Source organism: Crotalus tigris, unplaced genomic scaffold (genome assembly GCF_016545835.1).
Source record: "Crotalus tigris isolate CLP2741 ecotype Arizona unplaced genomic scaffold, ASM1654583v1 scf7180000019856.1557650, whole genome shotgun sequence".
NCBI classification, from domain to species: domain Eukaryota; kingdom Metazoa; phylum Chordata; class Lepidosauria; order Squamata; family Viperidae; genus Crotalus; species Crotalus tigris.
The window spans coordinates 919,594-938,905 of record NW_024097742.1 but is presented as its reverse complement, the minus strand read 5'-3'; the positions used below and the strand labels follow the sequence as shown (position 1 = coordinate 938,905).

Genomic DNA, 19,312 nt, shown 5'->3' with positions numbered 1-19,312 from the left:
TGCGAAAGAAGGGGGAGGAGCCAAACAAGAGAATGGGAGGAAAAGAGAAGGGAGGGGGAGCCTCGGCGACAGCCCACGTAGACGTCAGTTCAATTTCTTAACTCCTTTGCGCAAGAACGCTCGCTTTACTTGTGCCGGACGGCCAAGGTTCGGAGCAGTCTCCTTTTGACGATTTGGTATGCCTTGGTCTATCACGCGCCCTGGCGTGCGAGAGCTTTTTCTCCTTGCTGCCGTTCTTAGGCGCTTGAAAAGACAGCGCATGCGTGAATGCCAGCCACTGGCACTCTGTATGCCGGCTCCCTTGCCATTGGCGCCTGTTCAAGGCGGGAGGCTTTGGGGGAAGGAAACTCGCCGAGCTGGCATAATGACATCATCACTGCTGCTCAGATCAATCCCGCTCTGCCCTAGCTAGCCCCGCCCCGCCCCGGAGCTTGGCATAAGTAAGGCGTTCCCTGGACCCCGGTGGGCGGGGGAGAAAGGATTAAATTTCTTCCCAGGATGACCTTCCCTGCTAGAAGTGGCGAGAAGGGATTGACGTTTCCTTTCCCCGCCCGTAAGATCCGTCTAGAAGCTACGAGAAGCGATAGTGGCCTTTTTCCAGCAACGGAAGGCAACTTGAAAATTAGCTTATTCTTTTAGACGTGCGGCTTCGGTGGGACTTTCTCCAGCCAAATCGATTGCCCTAAACTTCCGTCATTTACTTAGGAAAGAGTATTGCATGCTTTCCTCCAAACCGGCTGGAGAAACAAGTTGGGAAAAGCTACTCTAGGGAGTTTTCTTAACTTGACATGATGAGAGTTCTTACCTGGCCTTTAAGGCTTCGTTATTAATTTTTTAATACAGGTGATATTAGCATTTTTTTAGCATGGCATCTGTGCTTCAATCAGAATACAGCTGGAAGGGACCTTGGAGGTCTTCTAGTCCAACCCCTTGCTCAAGCAGGAGGCTATATACCAACGGTCCCCTATCTTTCCGGCTTGGTGGCCCGGCGGGGGGAGGCAGAGGAATTGGGCTGCACGAGCGGCGGGCTGGCAGGCCTGCAGCTTGACTTGCGTGAGCAGTGGGCCAACGCGCACGTGCATGCCTGCGCAGTTCAACTTGCACACACGCCAGCCTGCCATTCAGCAAGTTAAGCTGCTTGCACACCAGCCCACTGCTCGCGGGGCCCGGTTCCAAACAGACCACGGCCCCGGGTTTGGGATCCCTGCCATATACCATTTCAGGCAAGTGACTATCCAGTCTCTTCTTAAAAACCTGCAGTGATGAAGCATCCACGACGTCTGAAGGCAAGTTGTTCCGTTGGTTAATTGTCCTCCCTGTTAGGAAGTTTCTCCTTAGTTCAAGGTTGTTTCTTTCCTTGATTAGTCTCCATCATTGTTTCTTGTCCTGCCTACAGTTGCTTTGGAAAATAAGTTGACCCCTTATTCTTTGTGGCAGCCCCTCAAATACTGGAATACTGCTGTCCTGTCCCCCCTTGTCCTTCTTTTCTCTAGACTGACCATACCCAAATCCTGCAACCATTCTTCATATGTTTTAGTCTCCAGGCCTTTAATCAGCTTTAGTTGCTGCTCTTTGCACTTTTTCCAAAGTCTTTTTTGTAATGTGACCAAACCTGGATGCAGTATTCCAGGTGTGGCCTTACTAAGGATTTATAAAGCGGTAGTAATACTTCATGTGATTTTGATTCTATGCCTCTGTTTATACAACCAAGGATTGTATTAGCTTTTTTGGCTGCTGCTGCACACTGTTGGCTCATATTTAAGTGATCGTCCACTAGAATTCCAAGGTCCCTCTCACAGTTACTGTTTTTGAGCCAGGTTTTGCCTAATCTGTACTTGTACCTTTGTTTTTTCCTGCCTCAGTGTAAAACCTTGCTTTTCTCCACATTAAATTTCATGTTGTTGGACAAGGCCCATTGTTCAAGTCTGTCAAGACATTTTTGGATCCTGAGCTTGTCTTCTGGGGTATGGGCTATTCCTGCCAGTTTAGTGTCATCTGCAGATTTGATGAGTTTTCCTTCTATTCCCCATCTAAGTCATTTATAAAGATATAGAAGAGTACTGGGCCTAAGACAGAACCTTGTGGCACCCCACTTCTCACTTCTTTCCATGTAGATGTAGTACCATTAAGGAGGACTCACCGAGTATGGTTTATCAGCCAGTTACAAATCCATCTGGTGGTGATGCTGTTTATCCCACATTTTTCTAGTTTATCAAGAAGTAGGTTGTAGTCTCTTTGTCAAATGCCTTGGTGAAGTCTAAGTATACTATGTCCACAGCATTTTGCTGGTCTACTAATTTAGTCACTTTGTCAGAGAATGAAATAAGATTGGCTTGGCATGATCTGATTTTAACAAACCCATGCTGGCTACTAGTTATAACGTTGTTTCTAGATGTTTGCAGATCTGTTTTTTGATTATCTTTTCCAGTATCTTCCCAGGTGTTAGGCTGATTGGTGTATAGTTTCATGGATATTTTTTTTCTTGGTCATGTTTGAAAACCCAGTTTCTTATATTTGTACAATACACTGAACTTAAAACTAATCAAGCTAGACTAGACCTGGCCAGTTTACAGTTCAGTGTGTTGTTGAACCTGGATTCAGGAAGACCAAAAACAGAATGCTAATCAGCGAGTGAATGGATGATGCAGCTACTGCATCACACACAGAGTGCAAGTAAGTAGTAAAATACCCGTTTACAATTTCTAAGCAGCACCATAGGTTCACTTTTGGTCAAAGAGAGGATATTCAGGAGAGGAACATCTGTTGCTTACATGCTTTTCTTTCATGACTCCTCAGGGAAAGACTAAGACAATAAAAGCTGCAGAATGGGGATTCTAGCCAAGGGAGTTCCTGGCTAGAAAGTATTCCCTCCATGTTGTTTAAATATTTATTGCAAAATAAGGGACAGAAGGAGAGATTACTGTTTATTGTTCGATGATATATCAGACAAAAACTAGAACAGAACACATCACCCTTATCGAATTCAGTAAGCATTAAAAAATGAAAATTATACTTGATTTTTTCCCCCTAAAATATTGTGCAATCCCTCTTGTTGCCCTTCAGAAACAAATTGTATTGAATTTAAAGTGACTTAACTTCCTTGGCGAATAAAAATAGGTTTGTAGGCATACTACTCTGTTTGCTCTACCAAACATGTTTTACACACAAAACCACCAGAATTAACCGAAAAATTATTCATTTTTCCTTTTTTAACTCAATACTGAATTTAGAAGGGTATTAACAAACTGTCTTATAGAAATTTAGAATTTTGGTTCACTTACAATAGATGGTAGTAACTGTTCATGATTTCATAATGTTAGCCAAATAGGGCTTCCTAGGCTCGTGGCTGGGCATTCATAATTTCCAATGAAACAGACCAAGACAGGAAGATCATTTTATTACTATTTATTCAGAACCTTCTGACTAAAAAGGTTTCCTCTCAGTCAAAGGGAAACTCGATCTTCAGCTCTCAGTCTCTCTTATGGTTAACACATCACAAAAAATGCAAGAGAAAAATTGATTAGATAGGACAAAAGTAACTTCTCCTTTGCAAAGTAAATAAACTACATGGAATCAAACAGGAATTAAACATATTACATTGATATGTCCATTTAAATGAGATCTGACAAAAACAGGGGTGTTAAATTTAAGATGCTAATGAGGAAAAAGTGTCATAAGGTTGTTTAGAGTTCACTGAGAGACAAACCAGTTATCCTGTGTGGCCCTCTATAAAGAGCTCCCCCCCACACTTCTATCTGGAGATAACAAAAATTATATAGGGGATTATTTGTATGCAATGTTTACCTTTGAGTAGACTGACTTTGCTCTTAGGGATTCCCATCCTAACAAGAAAAGGGATAGGATATGAAACAACATTAGCACAATTGTATTGGCTTTTCCTAACAACTTATATCCCTAATTCTCATATGAACATTATAAGAGATTTACACATTAATTTCAAAGACAATTCAACTATATCTAGAATTTCAAGTACACCTTATGTGACTGTTTTATTCTATGTACACATGGGAAGCCAGCAATCTCTTAAATTTCCTGATGCATGAATAAGGATGAATGCTTGTTTGGAACAGATCCTTTCTATGTACACTGCCCTGCAGAGATACTATATAAAACCTATCTTATATAAATCAGCCCCAAAGAGACAACCCCAATAGAAAGGAACTGAAAAAAGTACAGTATGTCCTTGAAATTGCTGCACTGCTTTGAAATTCATTCAGACTCAGCATTATTTGCTATACCTAAAGCTGCCAGACAATAACATCAGAAATAATGAGATGTATGGCGCCAAAGTGTCTGGAACTATACACACACACACACACACACACACACACACACACATATATATCCCACAGATCTTCTAATACACTAAATGTTTTCCAGGGTAGGAAATGGCAGCAGTGATAAAACTTGAAACCCCTTTTAGCTGATGTGATATGTTAGGAGAGAATTAGATGGGATGCAAAACTGCCACTGATAAGTGAAGTTTGGTATCAAAATCTGCTTCCTACCATTCCTATAACATATAAATAAATAATATGCATGCCTTGTCTCATTTGGTGCCACTGGCAGAGTAATGTCACAAAAAGTATTAAAAAGTAATAGAAAAGCAAAGCCAAAGTTAGTATATATAGGGTAGTTATTTTAAGTAGTCACCTCTCTAGGCAAGACAGGCAGCATATGCAGTAAGTCTACTAAATAAATACATTTTCAGGAAGGCCCAATTTTGGATAGTATGATAGGTTAGATCACTGTTTTTCAACCTTGTCAGATTTAAGATGCATGGACTTCAATTCTCAGAATTCTCCAGTCAGCAAGCTAGATTAGGGTTAGACAATATCAATATGAGCTACTGTAGTGTTGAGGTGAAGGTGATGGATTAGGGTTGGGGATATCCAGGTCAAATCTATCTTTGGCCATGGAAATGTACTGGGTTTTAGGGTTAGTCACTTTTTCTCAGCCTGAGCCACCTTCCCAGCATTGCTGTTTTGGGGATCTAGAAGCCCTCAAACTATACGCCTTAATCAAAAGGAAACTTGTATAGCTGCATAATTGCAAGCCTTTAAATGGTTATTGAAGACACACATTTTCTTGGTAAATATATGCTGATAGTATCAACTGATCTAGTGTTAAATTATTTCATTAGCTAAAATTATATTGGACTATTAGGGATTGGTACTTTGTCTTTCTTATGCTGCTGCTATACCGGTACTATTTTGCTCTTTTAACATTGTTTAATGGTGTTTGGTATTTATTGGAATTTCCTGTTTATACAACAGAGTCTTGTGAATCTTGACTCACAAATCTTGACTCACAAATATAACCGTTTTGGAAAGTGGATCTGAACTGGTTTCAGCATAGCTCTTTGAGAATTGTACAAATGGGCAAGAGTGGTGTAAAGCCAGAAAATACATATTCTCACGCCTATACTTTCCTTTTTTTTCCCTAATCCAAAGTAGCTATTTGGGTATCATACTTTCATATTATTATTCCTTCACCCACACATACTGTAGTTCTGATATTCTCAGGTTCTCACTCCTATAGAAAATATACTGTCTTACCTCATGCCACCAGTATGCTGATCAATATGGTTATTTCCCACTGCTAATAATAGAAAACAGCAATCTCTTCTGAAGCTATCTTATAATCATAAAACATAAAGGTTGGAAAATACCTTGGTGATGATTTAATACAATACTGTGCCTGGAATATGCATATTATGCTACGGAATCTGGACAGATAGCCATCTGGTTACTGTCTAACCATCTCTAGCAAAGGAGAATGTACTAGTTCTGTTTCAGATTTCCAGCTAAAATTTGCTTCCTTGTATTTTAAATCCATTATTTCTACCTTCTGGATGAACTCTGGTCTGTGTTCCACATGATAGCCCTTTGGTGACTTCAACTATACCCAGTATTCTAGGCCATAATCTAACTAATGCAGAATACAGGATCAATGTTTCTCTTGAATTTGACCCTACTGCTGTTGATACAGTGTAGGATTGCATTTTTTTTTTTTTTGCAGCTGTGCCATGTAGTAAACTCATGTTTGCTTTGTGATGTTTGATTAGAAAATGGATATGAAATGTCTCATAATATTATAAACTTTTAATGACGTACTAGAATTTGTTAGTCATATGATATTTTAGATTTGTTGGCTGTCTATATTTTAGTGTTTATTTACTTATGTTAGCTATTTTTATATTCTTTTACATTTGTTTACATTTTCTTTTTTAGTTTATATAACAACAATAATAATTGACAGATGCTTTCAATATGCTTTACAGCAGACCTGCAGCTGTTCCTCAGACCTCCCCCTACCTAAGAAGCACCAGGTCACCTTGAACAAGTCTACTGGCCAACTGCCTCCGGGCAAAGTAAGAGCAGGAAATTATTTTGTAAATAGTTTTATTACCACAAGGTAACCTTTAATAAAGGATCTTACCTTGGTTTATTACATTTGCTCTCTGTTTTCTTCCAGCCATGCTATAGTAATCTCTTCTGCCACGTTTTCTCCTATACCACCACTTCTGAGCACCAAGAGCTTCCTAAGATCTACCAGCAGAGAGAATCTGCACAGGGACATCTGATAGGAAGATGGAATATGAAATTTTTTGCTACTCCCACAATCCCAATATAAGAAATAATATCAGTAATCAAGATCATAATGGCAGTTTTCCTACTACTGAGAATAATGTGGAAAAGTGATCTGTTTTCTGATAAACTAGCTGATGCTTTATCAGTTGAAGAGCAGGGTGAGTATAGCTTTGCAGGCTGTATAAACGATCCGCACAGTCCACAAGTATGCCCTAAAATATTGTGAACTAATGAAGAACAGTTCCAGTCAGAGAACTCATTTGATACCTAGTGGTAGAGAGACAAAAGGAGGATCGGAGAGAGAGAGAAAAGGAAAAAAAGAGGGATGGCAGGTTTAACCTGCTCTTAGGTCTCTCCACCATTGTCTCTGCTTCCAGTGGGCTTTTTCTTGAGGACGAAGAGAAAAAAAAATCTTACCTGTGCCAAGTCAAACTCTTCAGCAAAATGAAATATTCATTATAACACTCCCAGACACACCGTAGAAAAGCGAACTGACTGAATTGAATATTGAAAATTGAATTGTAGATCCAAAGCAAAGCAATATAAACAAGGGTACATCTGGATGTTAGTTTGTTAATTTTTTCTTGGTTGATTTGGTCCTTTTGCTGTTGTCAATTCAGATCCACAAGGCTAATCTTCAAACTCTGTTCCAAGATAGGAATCTAAAAATAAGTCCTTCAGTGCTACATCACCTCTCTATGAATGTCCCTGAGCTATCTGAGAGGAGCCATGGCAGGGGCATCCACAGGTATGGTAAAAAAAAAAAAAGATAAGATGCTGGTCATGATGATGCAAAAAGCTCTGCCCATCACATGTTCATATAAGACAGGTGGATCTTCATTGATCTTAACAGCCCAACTTTAAAGAGAGGAGAACCTGCTTACAGCTATTTGCATATGAGGAACAGATTTCCTGAATTGGGCCTCTCAGGTAAGCTGATCCTATTTTATGAATCATTTATACAGTCTTTACTATTTTAATATTGCTCTTGCTTCAGCTGTGGTTACAGCAAGAACAGCATTATCCAGGGGTTAGTTATCTAATCATGCCTTTACTGGAAATAAATGTAAAATAATACAAATAAAAATAAAGACAACAAAATCAGAAATAAAATTATCATGCTTTTATTTTTTTTCTAAAATACTTTTATTAAAGAATTTAATAATGTTAAATGGTCATTCAAACTGAAATCAGAGGAAAATAAGAAAATAAAAGAAATACAAGTGCAAAAAATGAAAAACGAAAAGAAAAAAGTATGAATAAAGCAAGAAGAAAAGTATTAAATTAAACAATTAAAGAACTGATTCCCAATCTTTCTTGCAATAAGTTTAGACAATTTAAATTCCCCACCGTCTATAATATTATATACATGTTTCACGTCTTCTTATAATTCCCATTATCCAATAACAATTATTGGCAAAAAGTCCATAAAGAGTTTCCAGAATTTTATAAAAATATTTCTTTAGCTTTGGCTAAAAGGAAAAACAGTTTTCTAAACTTCCAAAGGAGCATGGATGCCATGCTAAAATGATAACATCACCTTTGTTAAAAAGCTGACAATGAAGCCTAACATTCCAGGATACAAATCCCCCACTTGATTTGCAACCTATTATTTGCTTAATCACTCTTATTTTTAGTAAGCAAGTGAGCAGTTGATATCTGAAATTGCATGGGAGTGTTCCTGGGGGCAGAACTAAGAATAATGGCAACATTGCCTTGCAGATACATTGAAGAAGACAGCATCCAGGCAAGGCATGGGCTATCTTAGCCATTTCTACAAGCAGTAAATATTTCACTGGTCCCAATCTGTCAACTATGTCCCAAGTGTTTTGCTTTTCTTGAAAGGTTTCCCTGTTTTTTACCAGGGTAGAAACAATTTTAACTAATTTCTGTTGCTGGGTAACGAAGCTTTCATGAAACACACAGCAGCTTTGATTCATGTACATATAGACCCCTCCCCTTTGTTCTACTAGTATCGAATCTAAGGCCAGCCTATTTTGCAGTACTACATCTTTCAGGAAAAGGAGTTCATCCTGAAGTAGCTCACAGCTTTTTGTGGTATTATTTACAAAGCTTCAAAAGCTATAGACAGATTTGCAACAAATTCAGCCAAATCGTGAATGTCTTCATAGTTCATAGCAACTCCAACAGCTGTAAATATTGTTCTCCAAATTTGTTTTCTTCTATGTAATGCATTCCAGGAGTGATTGGCGTCCATATTCTATACTGTAACTATGTCTAAATTATCATTTAATTTCTTCTGGTGGGACCAGATGAATCCCTCCTGGCCATAGACAAGATATTGTTCAAATTCCTTGTCAGAACTTTGGTAGAGTTTTAAAACCATGAATGCTGCAAGTCTACCAAAATCCATCAGGTAATCTGGTGTCTTCAGGATTATATGTGAAGGTCTGAACATTTTTCAAAGCAGAAGTGCAGTTTTGAGTACTGTAGCTATTTGCCCCGTGCAGATTTGCATTCTAATATCCCAGGCTGTTTAATCATTAGCTGGATCAGTACAAGTATGACAGAAACACCGTGTGTATATTCACTATGTAATCACCATATTTTGATGAGATAATTTCCATCATTCAAGACTTGCTATGTGAAATGATGCATATAGTTTTGCTAATACAGCAAAATTATACACTTTCTTTATCATTTAATTGTGTTCCCATTTAATTCTAACAAATGAAATTCTTTTGCATATTTATAGACCTGGAGAAAGGGAGGTGAGACATGGAAAAGCAAAGAGAAGATCTTGCCCTTTAATTCTGTCAGTACTGCACTGTAATGTAATTTGTGTTAAAAATAGAAGTGTTAACTTCTTGCAGTTTGACATAGATTCAGCAGAGGGAGCTAAAAGTACATTCAGATTTTGAAGAGAAAAATCACTTTTTTTTCCTGCCCATCTCTCTACATACCATTAATATTGTGTTCAACTACTATAATTCTCATTGCTGTTTAGATATATTTAACCTAAATAATACATATATAAATATTCCTTCTCATCTAGGTAGTTTAATAGTCATAGCACAGGCAAAAGGCAGCCAATTATTTAGACTACCATATTATACAAATCCAAGCTAAGTAGAAACACTTTCAAGAAAATTGCATGGAAGAATGCAGAAACTGAGCTTATCTTTATCTTTTTTGCAATGGTGACCCAGAATGTTAATTACTTGAGTAAATCATGGATAAGCATGTGGTATGAGTTGTGCATATACTGTTTACAATAATCTTATTTTAACATATAGTTCACTCTCAAATTAAACTCATGACACATTTTATTTCCTAGGGGACTATGGGAATAGTCTAAAAGTATCTCTCACCCTCCCTCTTGTTTTACAGGCCAAGAAACTAAGATGGGTTCCTTCTGAGATGTTTACCATGCTCACATTTCTGCTGCAGGATAAGCTGCCTCTTGTCAGTCCATTGCCCTAGTCTTCAAGGTCAATTCCCACAAATGTTGTGTGTGTGTGTGCGTCTTCCTAGACTCACAGCTCCTATTCAAAGAGCAGATCATAGCTGTGGCTAAGGAGCTTTTGCAAAGATTCATTTTATTGATTACATTTATTGGTCGTCCATCTTACCATAGGGTAACTTTTGAGTGCCAGTTATGCCAATTTATGTTCATTTACACCTTGATCGCTTTCTGATTGGACTACTGCAACATGCTCTACATGGGGCTGCCCTTGAAGATCACTTGAGGTCACAACTGGTTAGAATGCAACAGTATATGTGGTGTTGGATGCCCCTAGGTTTGTCCATTATACACCCCTATTGTGCGAGCTGCGCTGACTTGCAGTTTTTTCCCAGTTTTAATTCAAGGTGCTGATTATTTTCTTTAAAGCTCTACATAGCACACGGCCAGGTTATTTGCACAATCACCTCTCCCTAAGTGATTCTGCCCAATTCTACCAAACTGGAAAGAGCAGATTTCCTCTAGATTCCCTCCCTTAAATATTGCCATTTAGTGGAACCAAGGAAGGGTCCCTTTTCCATAGCAACTCTTGCCTGGTGGAATACTCTTCCCTTAGAGTTTCAGCAGGTCACCAGCCTCTTGACTTTCTGGAAGGCTGCTAAAGGCTACTCCTTCCCCCTAGTGCTGGCATAGGATGAGGTTGGAGCCTGGAGATCATGGTGCCAGCTGCATTGGAGGTTATTGGTCGTGGTTTCAAGTTTTTCTTTTTGTCATTGCTTTTTTATTATGTGTATCATTTTTCTATGATGTTTTTGGTTCTGTACAATTGCTATGAGCCACCCAGTTGTGTCTGAAGGTGGACAGCCATATAAGTCTTATGAATAAATAAAACAATTGACTTGTAGTAGCACGTAATGGCTAATCAAGTTATTATGGTGAATGTTCCATGGAGAAAAGTCCTCAACATTATATGATTTGAAGGAAGACAGTTATAGATGGTTACAAAATGTAAAAAGTGCCATTTGTAACAATAGCAGTGAAAATGCAAAAATGAAGCTACCAGATCAGACAATACAAAACAAGGCAGCCCTTGAAGACCAGCCAGCAGCTACAGCTGGTTCAAAATGCAGTGGTGCAAGCAGTAACAGTCACTTCCCCCTGTACATATATGTCACCAATGCTACACGAGCTGTATTGGTTATTAGTTGGTTTCTGGATGTCATTCAAAGTGCTGATTTTCACAGCTATGATTTGACTGGTTAAATGAAATTAATTCAGACAAATTGCTTATGTACTGATTTATAAAGGTCTGTAGATGATTTTCTAACATTTTTTTTATATGACCTTCAGGGCATTATATTCTACAGTATAGAATACCTATTTATAGGCTTATCCACACATTGGTTTTTTTTCCCAATTCTTGAGAAGAAAATATACTGATATAAAAGAGGCTTGGTTAGAAGGCCAATACAGATGATTTTTGATTTGCGACCATTCATTTAGCAATGGTTTGCAGTTACATTGGCCTCAGAAAAAGTTACTAATGACCTATTCTCAAAGTTATGACCTGCACTACCTTCCCCCGTCATGTGACTACAATTTGGATGCTTGGCAACCAACTCATTTTTGCACCGGTTGCAGCATCTTGTGGTCACCTAGTTGCAATTTGCAATGTTCCCAGCTGACTTATGGCAAGCAAAGTTAATCGGGGAAACCAGATTTATCTAATGACCTTATGATTCACTTAATGATTGTGGTAAAAATGGTTGTAAAATTGGGTCTAGTCTTATGATTACTTATTTACAACTGTATTACTTAGTGGCCAACATCCCAGTCCCAACTGTTATAAGTCAAGGACTACCTGTAATCTGACAAAAGAAACTACACAAGAGAGAAGGAGAGATGAGGAGCATCTGGCAGAGTCTACCTCCCAGGCTGGCAGGAGATGTGTGAATGCACACACATATCTATAATTGCATCTAAGCAACTACCGACAAATGGCATGCATATATGTCTGCCTTTTAGACATTGCATACAATAGCAAAGGCTATTAATAGATTAAATTGCCCCTCTGCCAAAGCTAAAGAAATCTTGAAAGAAAAATAATGTAGCTGCCATAACATTCCTCTTACTACCTGTTGGGACAAGTGGCTGTTTTCACTCCTGTAGGATGTCCAGTCAAGTTTGATGTGGCCCTGATATGCCTTCAGTTCTACTTTTTTTTTTTTTTGGCTTTTCTATAAGGTGACCAACCATCCTCCTTTAGGGAGGACAGTCCTCCTTTTGTAAGTTCTGTCCTCCCTCGAAAAGTGTCCTCCTACATGTCCTCCTTTTCGATATTTGAAGACTAATCTGCAGGGCTTTTTTTTTCTCTCATAGAACGCTCAGAACGGCGTTCCGGCACCTTTTTTTTTATATTTTTTTCAACTTTTGCATGAGCTGTGTTACTCCTCCTATTGACTTTCGAAAGCCAATAGGAATTGCTGTTGAGTGCAATTTTATTTACAATATTTTTTCTTCAATTTATTTGTGTCTTCCTTTTCACTGTAAAAAAGTTGGTCACCTTATCTTCTATCATATACCCATTACAGAATATGCAGGGGTAAATACAGCTAAAACTGGAGTTGGAGGAGGAAGTAATGGCCATATAATTTTCTTCTACATTGGTGCCCAAATGGAAGATATGCTGTGCAAATGTGACTATTCTTCCCAACTCTGAACTGGGACAAAATGGGACTGGTTTCTACTAATCTACTTCTACTTATCAATGGAAATATTGGTCTTCCTGAAGACCCACATTCAACTTCGCACTAGGTTAACATTTTCCTCACCAAACTACCCCTTAAAAAATGGCTCATTAACAAAATGTTCTGGCACAAAGAGCCATGGAGGCACAAAGCCTACACAAAATGGTAGGTAAGTGGAACATTTTTCTACAACAATAAATAGGCTGTGTGTGGAAACTCAAACAATATTGAGATCTTGAAGGTAATACTTTACAATACTAAAAATAAGTAGTATTGAAATTGAATTGAGAGAGATTGTTTTATTAGTCCTGAAAAATGTTTTGTAGTAATTTGGAGGCTGTAGAAAAAGAGGGCAGCTAATGGTTTTTCCAACTTTTGGAAAGTAATTCCTTACATACTGTAGTTCCTTATCACTGTTGAGGAAGAGTTTTTGATATTACTCTATTTGCATTCTAAAATGAATTAGCAACATACAACCTGAGTATATTTGCATATCTAGTTATATAGCTTAGGTTGTAACATGTAAATTATGGAAATCAGATGCATCTGATTGCAAAGTGCAGTACTGTATTAAAGTTCATATCCATTTCTAAAATCTCAGGCATCATATACAGTATGCACATGGCTATCTTATGTGGATTGTAAAAATCCAAATAATCACTACATGGAAACAGATACAAACAACCCTTTATCCTTTGTTGTCATCTGGTGATAACTTAAGATTTTTTTTTCAGTTCAGATATGGCAACCATTAAGTACATTTGCTTACTTAAATCTCTGTGCATTTAATGAAGTAGGCTGTCTTATGCCATACTGTAATAATTTTCCAAGTCTTTAAGGTACAATTTTAATGGAATTAAGTATTCGGAAAATAATTAAAAGAAATTGTTGCAAGGTACAACAGATAAAAGTCAAAATGCCAGGTTTTAAGAGGTAAAAAAATCAGACCAAGAGAAATCACTTCAGCATTCTTTCCACCTTTAATAAAATATATAAGCTGTACAATTGAAAAACCAACCAAAAATGTTTAGGGGACAAATAATAAAAAAAACCCTTACAATAATATGGTTACATAAAGATAATATCCTTAAACTAATACTTTGTTGAAGTACCTTTTGATTTTTATGACAGCATTCAGACTTTTGGGTAGGAACTTATCAGCATGCCACATCTTGCCTTGGGGATCTGCCCACTTTTCCTTAAAAAAGTGCTCCAAATCAGTCAAATTGTGAGGCATCGCCTGTGCACAGATTTCTTCAGGTCACTCCACAAATGGATTCAGTCCGGGCTCTGGCTGGTCCATTCCAAAACTTTGATCTTCTGGTGAAGCCATTTGAGTGATGCACAGTGTTGTTTTTGCATCATACTTTTGGGTGTTATGGCCAACCTTGGTCTCATCAAACCGTAACACATTTTTCCACATGCTTTTGTCAGACTTGATGTAGGTTTTTAGATGAAGATTTAGGCAGGCTTGGCTGTTTTTCCTTGTAAGAAAAGGTTTCCACCTTGCTACCCTACCGTATTGCTCATATATATGAAAAATATGAAAATAAATATGAAAAATATTTGCCAGAAATTCCAACAACTTCTTTGACATTGCTGTAAGCCTTTTGGCAACCTCTTGAACCAGTTTTCTTGTTTTTTCTTCAATTTTTGAAGGGGTATCTAATTCTTGGTAATATCACTGTTGTGCCACATTTTCTCAAAGGGACAGTCTGTTGATCACTGTGTTGCATGGTATATCCAATGCCTTGGAAAAAATTTTTACCCTTCTCCTGATACTTTCCAACAATAAGATTAGTTCTGATTAATAAGATTAATCCATCAATAAAATTCTGAACATAGCCACATTCCTACTTATAAGAAGCTGTGAACACTTACGCAGCTACATTCTAATTTATTTTCCCCCTAAGATTTGTTTTTCAATTGAACTGCACGCACATGTTATACTAAAGATGGACAAAATTCCAAAGTGATTTATCTTGGTCTGATTTTTTTTTATATTTCAAAAATCTGGCATTTTAACAGGTGTGGCAACTTTCCATTGTATTCATAAATGCATTTATATAGAAAATCTTCCCCATTCTTGGGAGGCAAGAAGCAACAAAGGTACAGATTATATGTTATGTATCTGGGAAGATTGAATAACAAAAAAATGAATCACTGGATATAACAGCTGTTATACAATCCCAGTAATACAAATGAAGAATACAGTATGAATTAAACAACGAAGAATATGTGCAATATATTTTCCAAATACACATCCGCAATTATCTGCATTATTTTCGTAGAGAAGTACCTATGGAGCGTTTGCTGCAACTTTCCTCTATTAATACAAAATTACAACGCAAAAGCACCAGGAAGTACTTCCTCCTTCAGCGCATGCTCACTCCGAAAGCTCATCTTTTAATCTTCCCATCACTTCCTTCACTCCGAAGGCTCATCTCTTTTAATCTTTTCCACCTCATCCCGTTGCACCAGGCAGAAGTGACGCATGCGCAGCATCACGGTAAACAGGGAAAGGCACGAACGTTTCGCCAGCTTCCCTTCATGCGCTTTCAGGCAGGAGAAACAATTTCCCTCTTTGGTGCGTCTGCGCGCTGGCCTTTCATCCGGGTACTGGAAGACGATGAATGCTCCTTTCCAAGATGGCGGCGGAGGGAGGAGGGAAGGAGATGAACGAGATTAAGACCCAGTTTACCACCCGCGAGGGGCTCTACAAGCTCCTGAGCCACTCGGAGTACAGCCGGCCCAACCGGGTGCCTTTCAATTCGCAGGGCTCCAACCCCGTTCGCGTCTCCTTCGTCAACGTCAACGACCAGAGTGGCAATGGGGACCGGCTCTGCTTCAATGTGGGCCGGGAGCTTTACTTCTACATTTACAAGGGGGTCCGCAAGGTAACGCGCCGAAGAGGAGGGAGGGAGTGCCGTTTGCCAGCACTGCTGGGGGTGGGTGGATGAGGAGAAGGCATAAGAGGACCGGTCTTCCGGCTTTTTGCTCATCCCTAGCAAGGGGTCGGCCGGTTGGTGTAGCAAACTCAGGCACACCGTGGTTGTCAACAAGGCGTTTCCACGCCGGTTTATTTTTTCGTGGATGCACGGTCCTACTCCCTGTCGTTTCTGAATGGAAGTGGTTACCTCTAAAATAGGAGTCTTTCTCTTGATTTTGCGGAAGCAAAGTTGTTACCGTTTGTTTTGTTTGGTTTGTTTTTTAAATGGGGGTACTTTGCAAAGTTTTGATATAATTTCTTTGAGCTTTGTGAGGGCTGAAAGCAGGAATCCTAAATGTTGGATTAAGTTTATGAGGGCAGTGATGGAACTCACGGTTTTTAAATGTTTGGGTTTTTTTAATTAGCTAAAATTGTACTTAATCTAGTGCTCTGTGAATGTTGAAGCCTCAAGAGGAATATCTTTGAAATTAAAGAGAAAGTTGATTTGTTAACACCTTTTCTACTTGTCAGAAAAGCCTGGATCTGTGTTTTTGTTTTTCCCTGTGTTTTTGTTTTCCCTTGTGCAAAGTATTAGATATGATAAAGAACAATTTTCAGAGGTGGGAATAATTCTTTAAGTACTTGTATCTGTCAGAACACTTTTACCTGATATTTTGCTGTTTGAACTTTATTTTCTACAAGTGTAAGACATATATTTTGAATCCTTGACTTAATGTTGTTAACAAAATATTAAATTCTTCCTTTGAATGCATATTATATGGGGTAGATGTAACAGTTCATGCACATACCGAAACAGGTCCCTGGTCATGCAATATAGATATTATTTAGTGAATGCATTTTTAGTTTTAGTTCTGATTAGTTTGAACAGAATATGTTTTACATGATTTACATGATAGCACTGAATTCAAATGTGCTGCAGTAGTCATGCTGCATATTTTACTAAAATATTGAATGTTTGTAATAGACAGCTAAGCCAAAAATAAAGGATTTAGATTTAGGCACATAGATGCATTTGATGCTAAAGAATTTGTCCTAAGTATTCTAGGAAGTCAAGGGAAAATATTGATAAATAGTGAATATTGAATGTATATTTATTTAATAGTGAAGTATGGGTGTGAAGATCTTATACGGTGTTAGAAAAGGCTGAATTAAATTCACAATTGTGTGTCTTCCAGTATGTTGGACAATATCTTCCATTATTAATAGGCAGCATGGCAATGCTCTTGTTAGCTTGTGATAGATGCCATAGTTAAGTGTGAGCTGGAATGTGTCAGATTGGAAAAAATTAATGTAAAATATTCTGTAATAAATGATACATAGTCAAGCATTTGTGAAAATGTCACACTTCTACTATACTTGCTACTTTTCTGCTGTTGAAAGTAGATGTGCTCACTCTCTTAAGTGGAAAAGAATATTTGCTCACACTTTATTTTTGAGTGCCCTGGATTTCAAAGTGATGATATGTGTCATAAATAAGTTAGATATGGGTAGGGAATACGAATCGTTAAGGTTGATGCATACATAGCAACAAAGTCTTAATTTTTATATGTACTTTGTACGTCTTATGTAACAATCAGTGACTGACTATATTTTAAATTAAAAGATTAAAAATGAATGTTCATACTCTATGACAATTGGATAGATACTGAATGTGAATTCTTGTTTAAGAAGAATCTTATTAAATTAGACACAGCTGCATTGAGTATCAAATCATACTGGATGGTATCTGGAGAGTATCAGGTTGGTTAAGGCATTTAGTCCAGTAATAAAAACTGGTAAACTTACTACAAACGTGGCAGTGGAACATAGTCTATCTAATAAATATCCCAAATTACTAATACTTTCTAGAATAAAAGTTTCATTTTTTAAAAAAATAAGTTTAAAACAATGGTGTTTATGCCAGATTAAAAAAAAATTAAATAGTATGTTGGAATTAGGATTAATATAATTCATGACTTAAATCATACAAGTTTTCTGACCTTCATTTAGACAAATTTAATTGTTTTGGCTTTCTCTACAAAGGATTATGGACTTCAAATGAAGTAAGCAGTTGCCTTCTGATAAGATACTCTTGGAATCAGAAGCAGATGGTCTACAATTTGAAATGATGGCCATCTGCTTCAGTCTTTAAAGAATCCCAGACTGCAGTTAAAATAACAGAAATATATAGGTTCTCTGACTTTTACAAACTTCATAGTTTTCCTCTTCTTTCATTGTAATAAGATTATTATGTAAAGGATGATTTCACAATTCCTGTTAATAATTTTCTGTTGGAAAGCACATTTGTGATCTTGTATCTGTTACGAGTTTTTGTATTGCAAAGCTGGAATCAGAATAGAGCTGGATGGGACCTTGGAGGTCTTCTAGTCCAACTCCCTACTCAAACAGGAGACTATATAATTTGAGCAAGTGGCTGTGCAGTCTCCTCTTAAAAACCTCCACAAAGCACCCACAGCTTTTGAAGGCAAGCTCCTTCCAGTGGCTAGGAACTGTTCTCAGTGTTAGGAAGTTTTTCCTTAATTCTAGATTGCTTCTCACCTTGATTAGTTTTCATCCATTATTTCTTGTCTTGCCTTCTGATGCTTAGAAAATAAGTTGACTCCCTCTTCTTTGGGGCAGCCCCTCAAATACTTGAATACTGCTATCATGTCAGCCTAGTCCTTCTTTTCTCTAGCTTATATGTATAAATGTCTTGTAGTATGACTGTATGTGTGCTTACTCAAAATTCTATTCTGGATTATTTAATATGTAAATATAAATACATTTTCTTAATTTGTTACAGAAAATACCTGAAAAAATAATTATGTTGCATAGTGGTTAATAACATAAATGTCAGCTTATGGGGCACTATACAGGCTGTCCTTGATTTACAGTCATTGGTTTGGTGGCCATTAGAAGTTAAATGCACTGAAGAAAATGAGTTATGACCATTTTGCACACTTAACAACTGTTGCAGTATCTCGGTGGTCATGTGATTATCTTTTGTGACCTCCTGACAGCCAAAGTCAAGGGAAAAGCCAGATTCATTTAACAGCCATGTTACTCAGTTAACAAAAGCAGTGATTCTCCTAATAGCAGTGGCAAGATAGGTTGTAAAATGGGGCAAAATTCACTTAACAACTGTCATGCTTAGTAATGGAAATGTTGGGCTCAGTTTGTGGTTGCAAGTTGAGGACTACCTGTAGTATATTGTATATGGGACTGCGTTTGAATATAGGTTGAAAGGTATAATTGATGACAACTAGATTGCTTCAAACTGTTTTTGATTTTCAGAATACCATCCCCTTCCTTATCCTATTTGGGAGTTTGAATATGTTTCTTCCCTTGTGCTAAAAGAAGAAAGTGGCAAACAATTTCAGTGTTGTTGCCAATAGTATTAACTATATTGTCTCTAAGAAAATTCCTGGAATCAAGCTTAACTTTTTTTTTCATGGGTTTAATGTATTTCTATTAGTTTCTAAAAAATTTCTATGACCATAGTGGAGGTTATATCAGGGGTACTTGTCTTTGTCTGGCCTCTCTAGAAAGTCCCAAGGTTTTCTTTTCTGTGCCAGAGTTTGTTTTTGTTTAGCAAGTA

The 19,312-nt window shown here is 37.7% G+C and overlaps 1 protein-coding gene and 1 long non-coding RNA gene across 7 annotated transcripts in view; both read left to right on the top strand.

The window, feature by feature from the left end:
• Window positions 1-39: 39 nt before the first annotated feature.
• On the top strand, window positions 40-10,949 carry LOC120317855. Of its 4 annotated transcripts, XR_005559321.1 has the most exons (4): window positions 44-176; window positions 6,305-6,394; window positions 6,499-7,544; window positions 9,966-10,949. It is a non-coding gene; the product is annotated as an uncharacterized LOC120317855 (long non-coding RNA). The 4 variants fall into 4 exon arrangements; XR_005559320.1 differs by having other exon boundaries at window positions 40-176; window positions 6,308-6,394; window positions 6,499-10,949; XR_005559318.1 differs by having other exon boundaries at window positions 6,499-10,949.
• A 2,168-nt stretch (window positions 10,950-13,117) lies between these two features.
• WDR20 (WD repeat domain 20) overlaps window positions 13,118-19,312 on the top strand; it is a 67,290-nt gene continuing 61,095 nt past the window's right edge. The window contains exon 1 of one of the 3 annotated variants that reach the window (XM_039364844.1): window positions 13,118-15,682. In XM_039364844.1, the coding sequence (XP_039220778.1) occupies window positions 15,419-15,682 (264 nt within the window). In that variant the 5' untranslated portion in view covers window positions 13,118-15,418. The remainder of the gene's footprint in view (window positions 15,683-19,312) is intronic. The other 2 variants (XM_039364845.1, XM_039364846.1) reach the window with 2 other exon arrangements.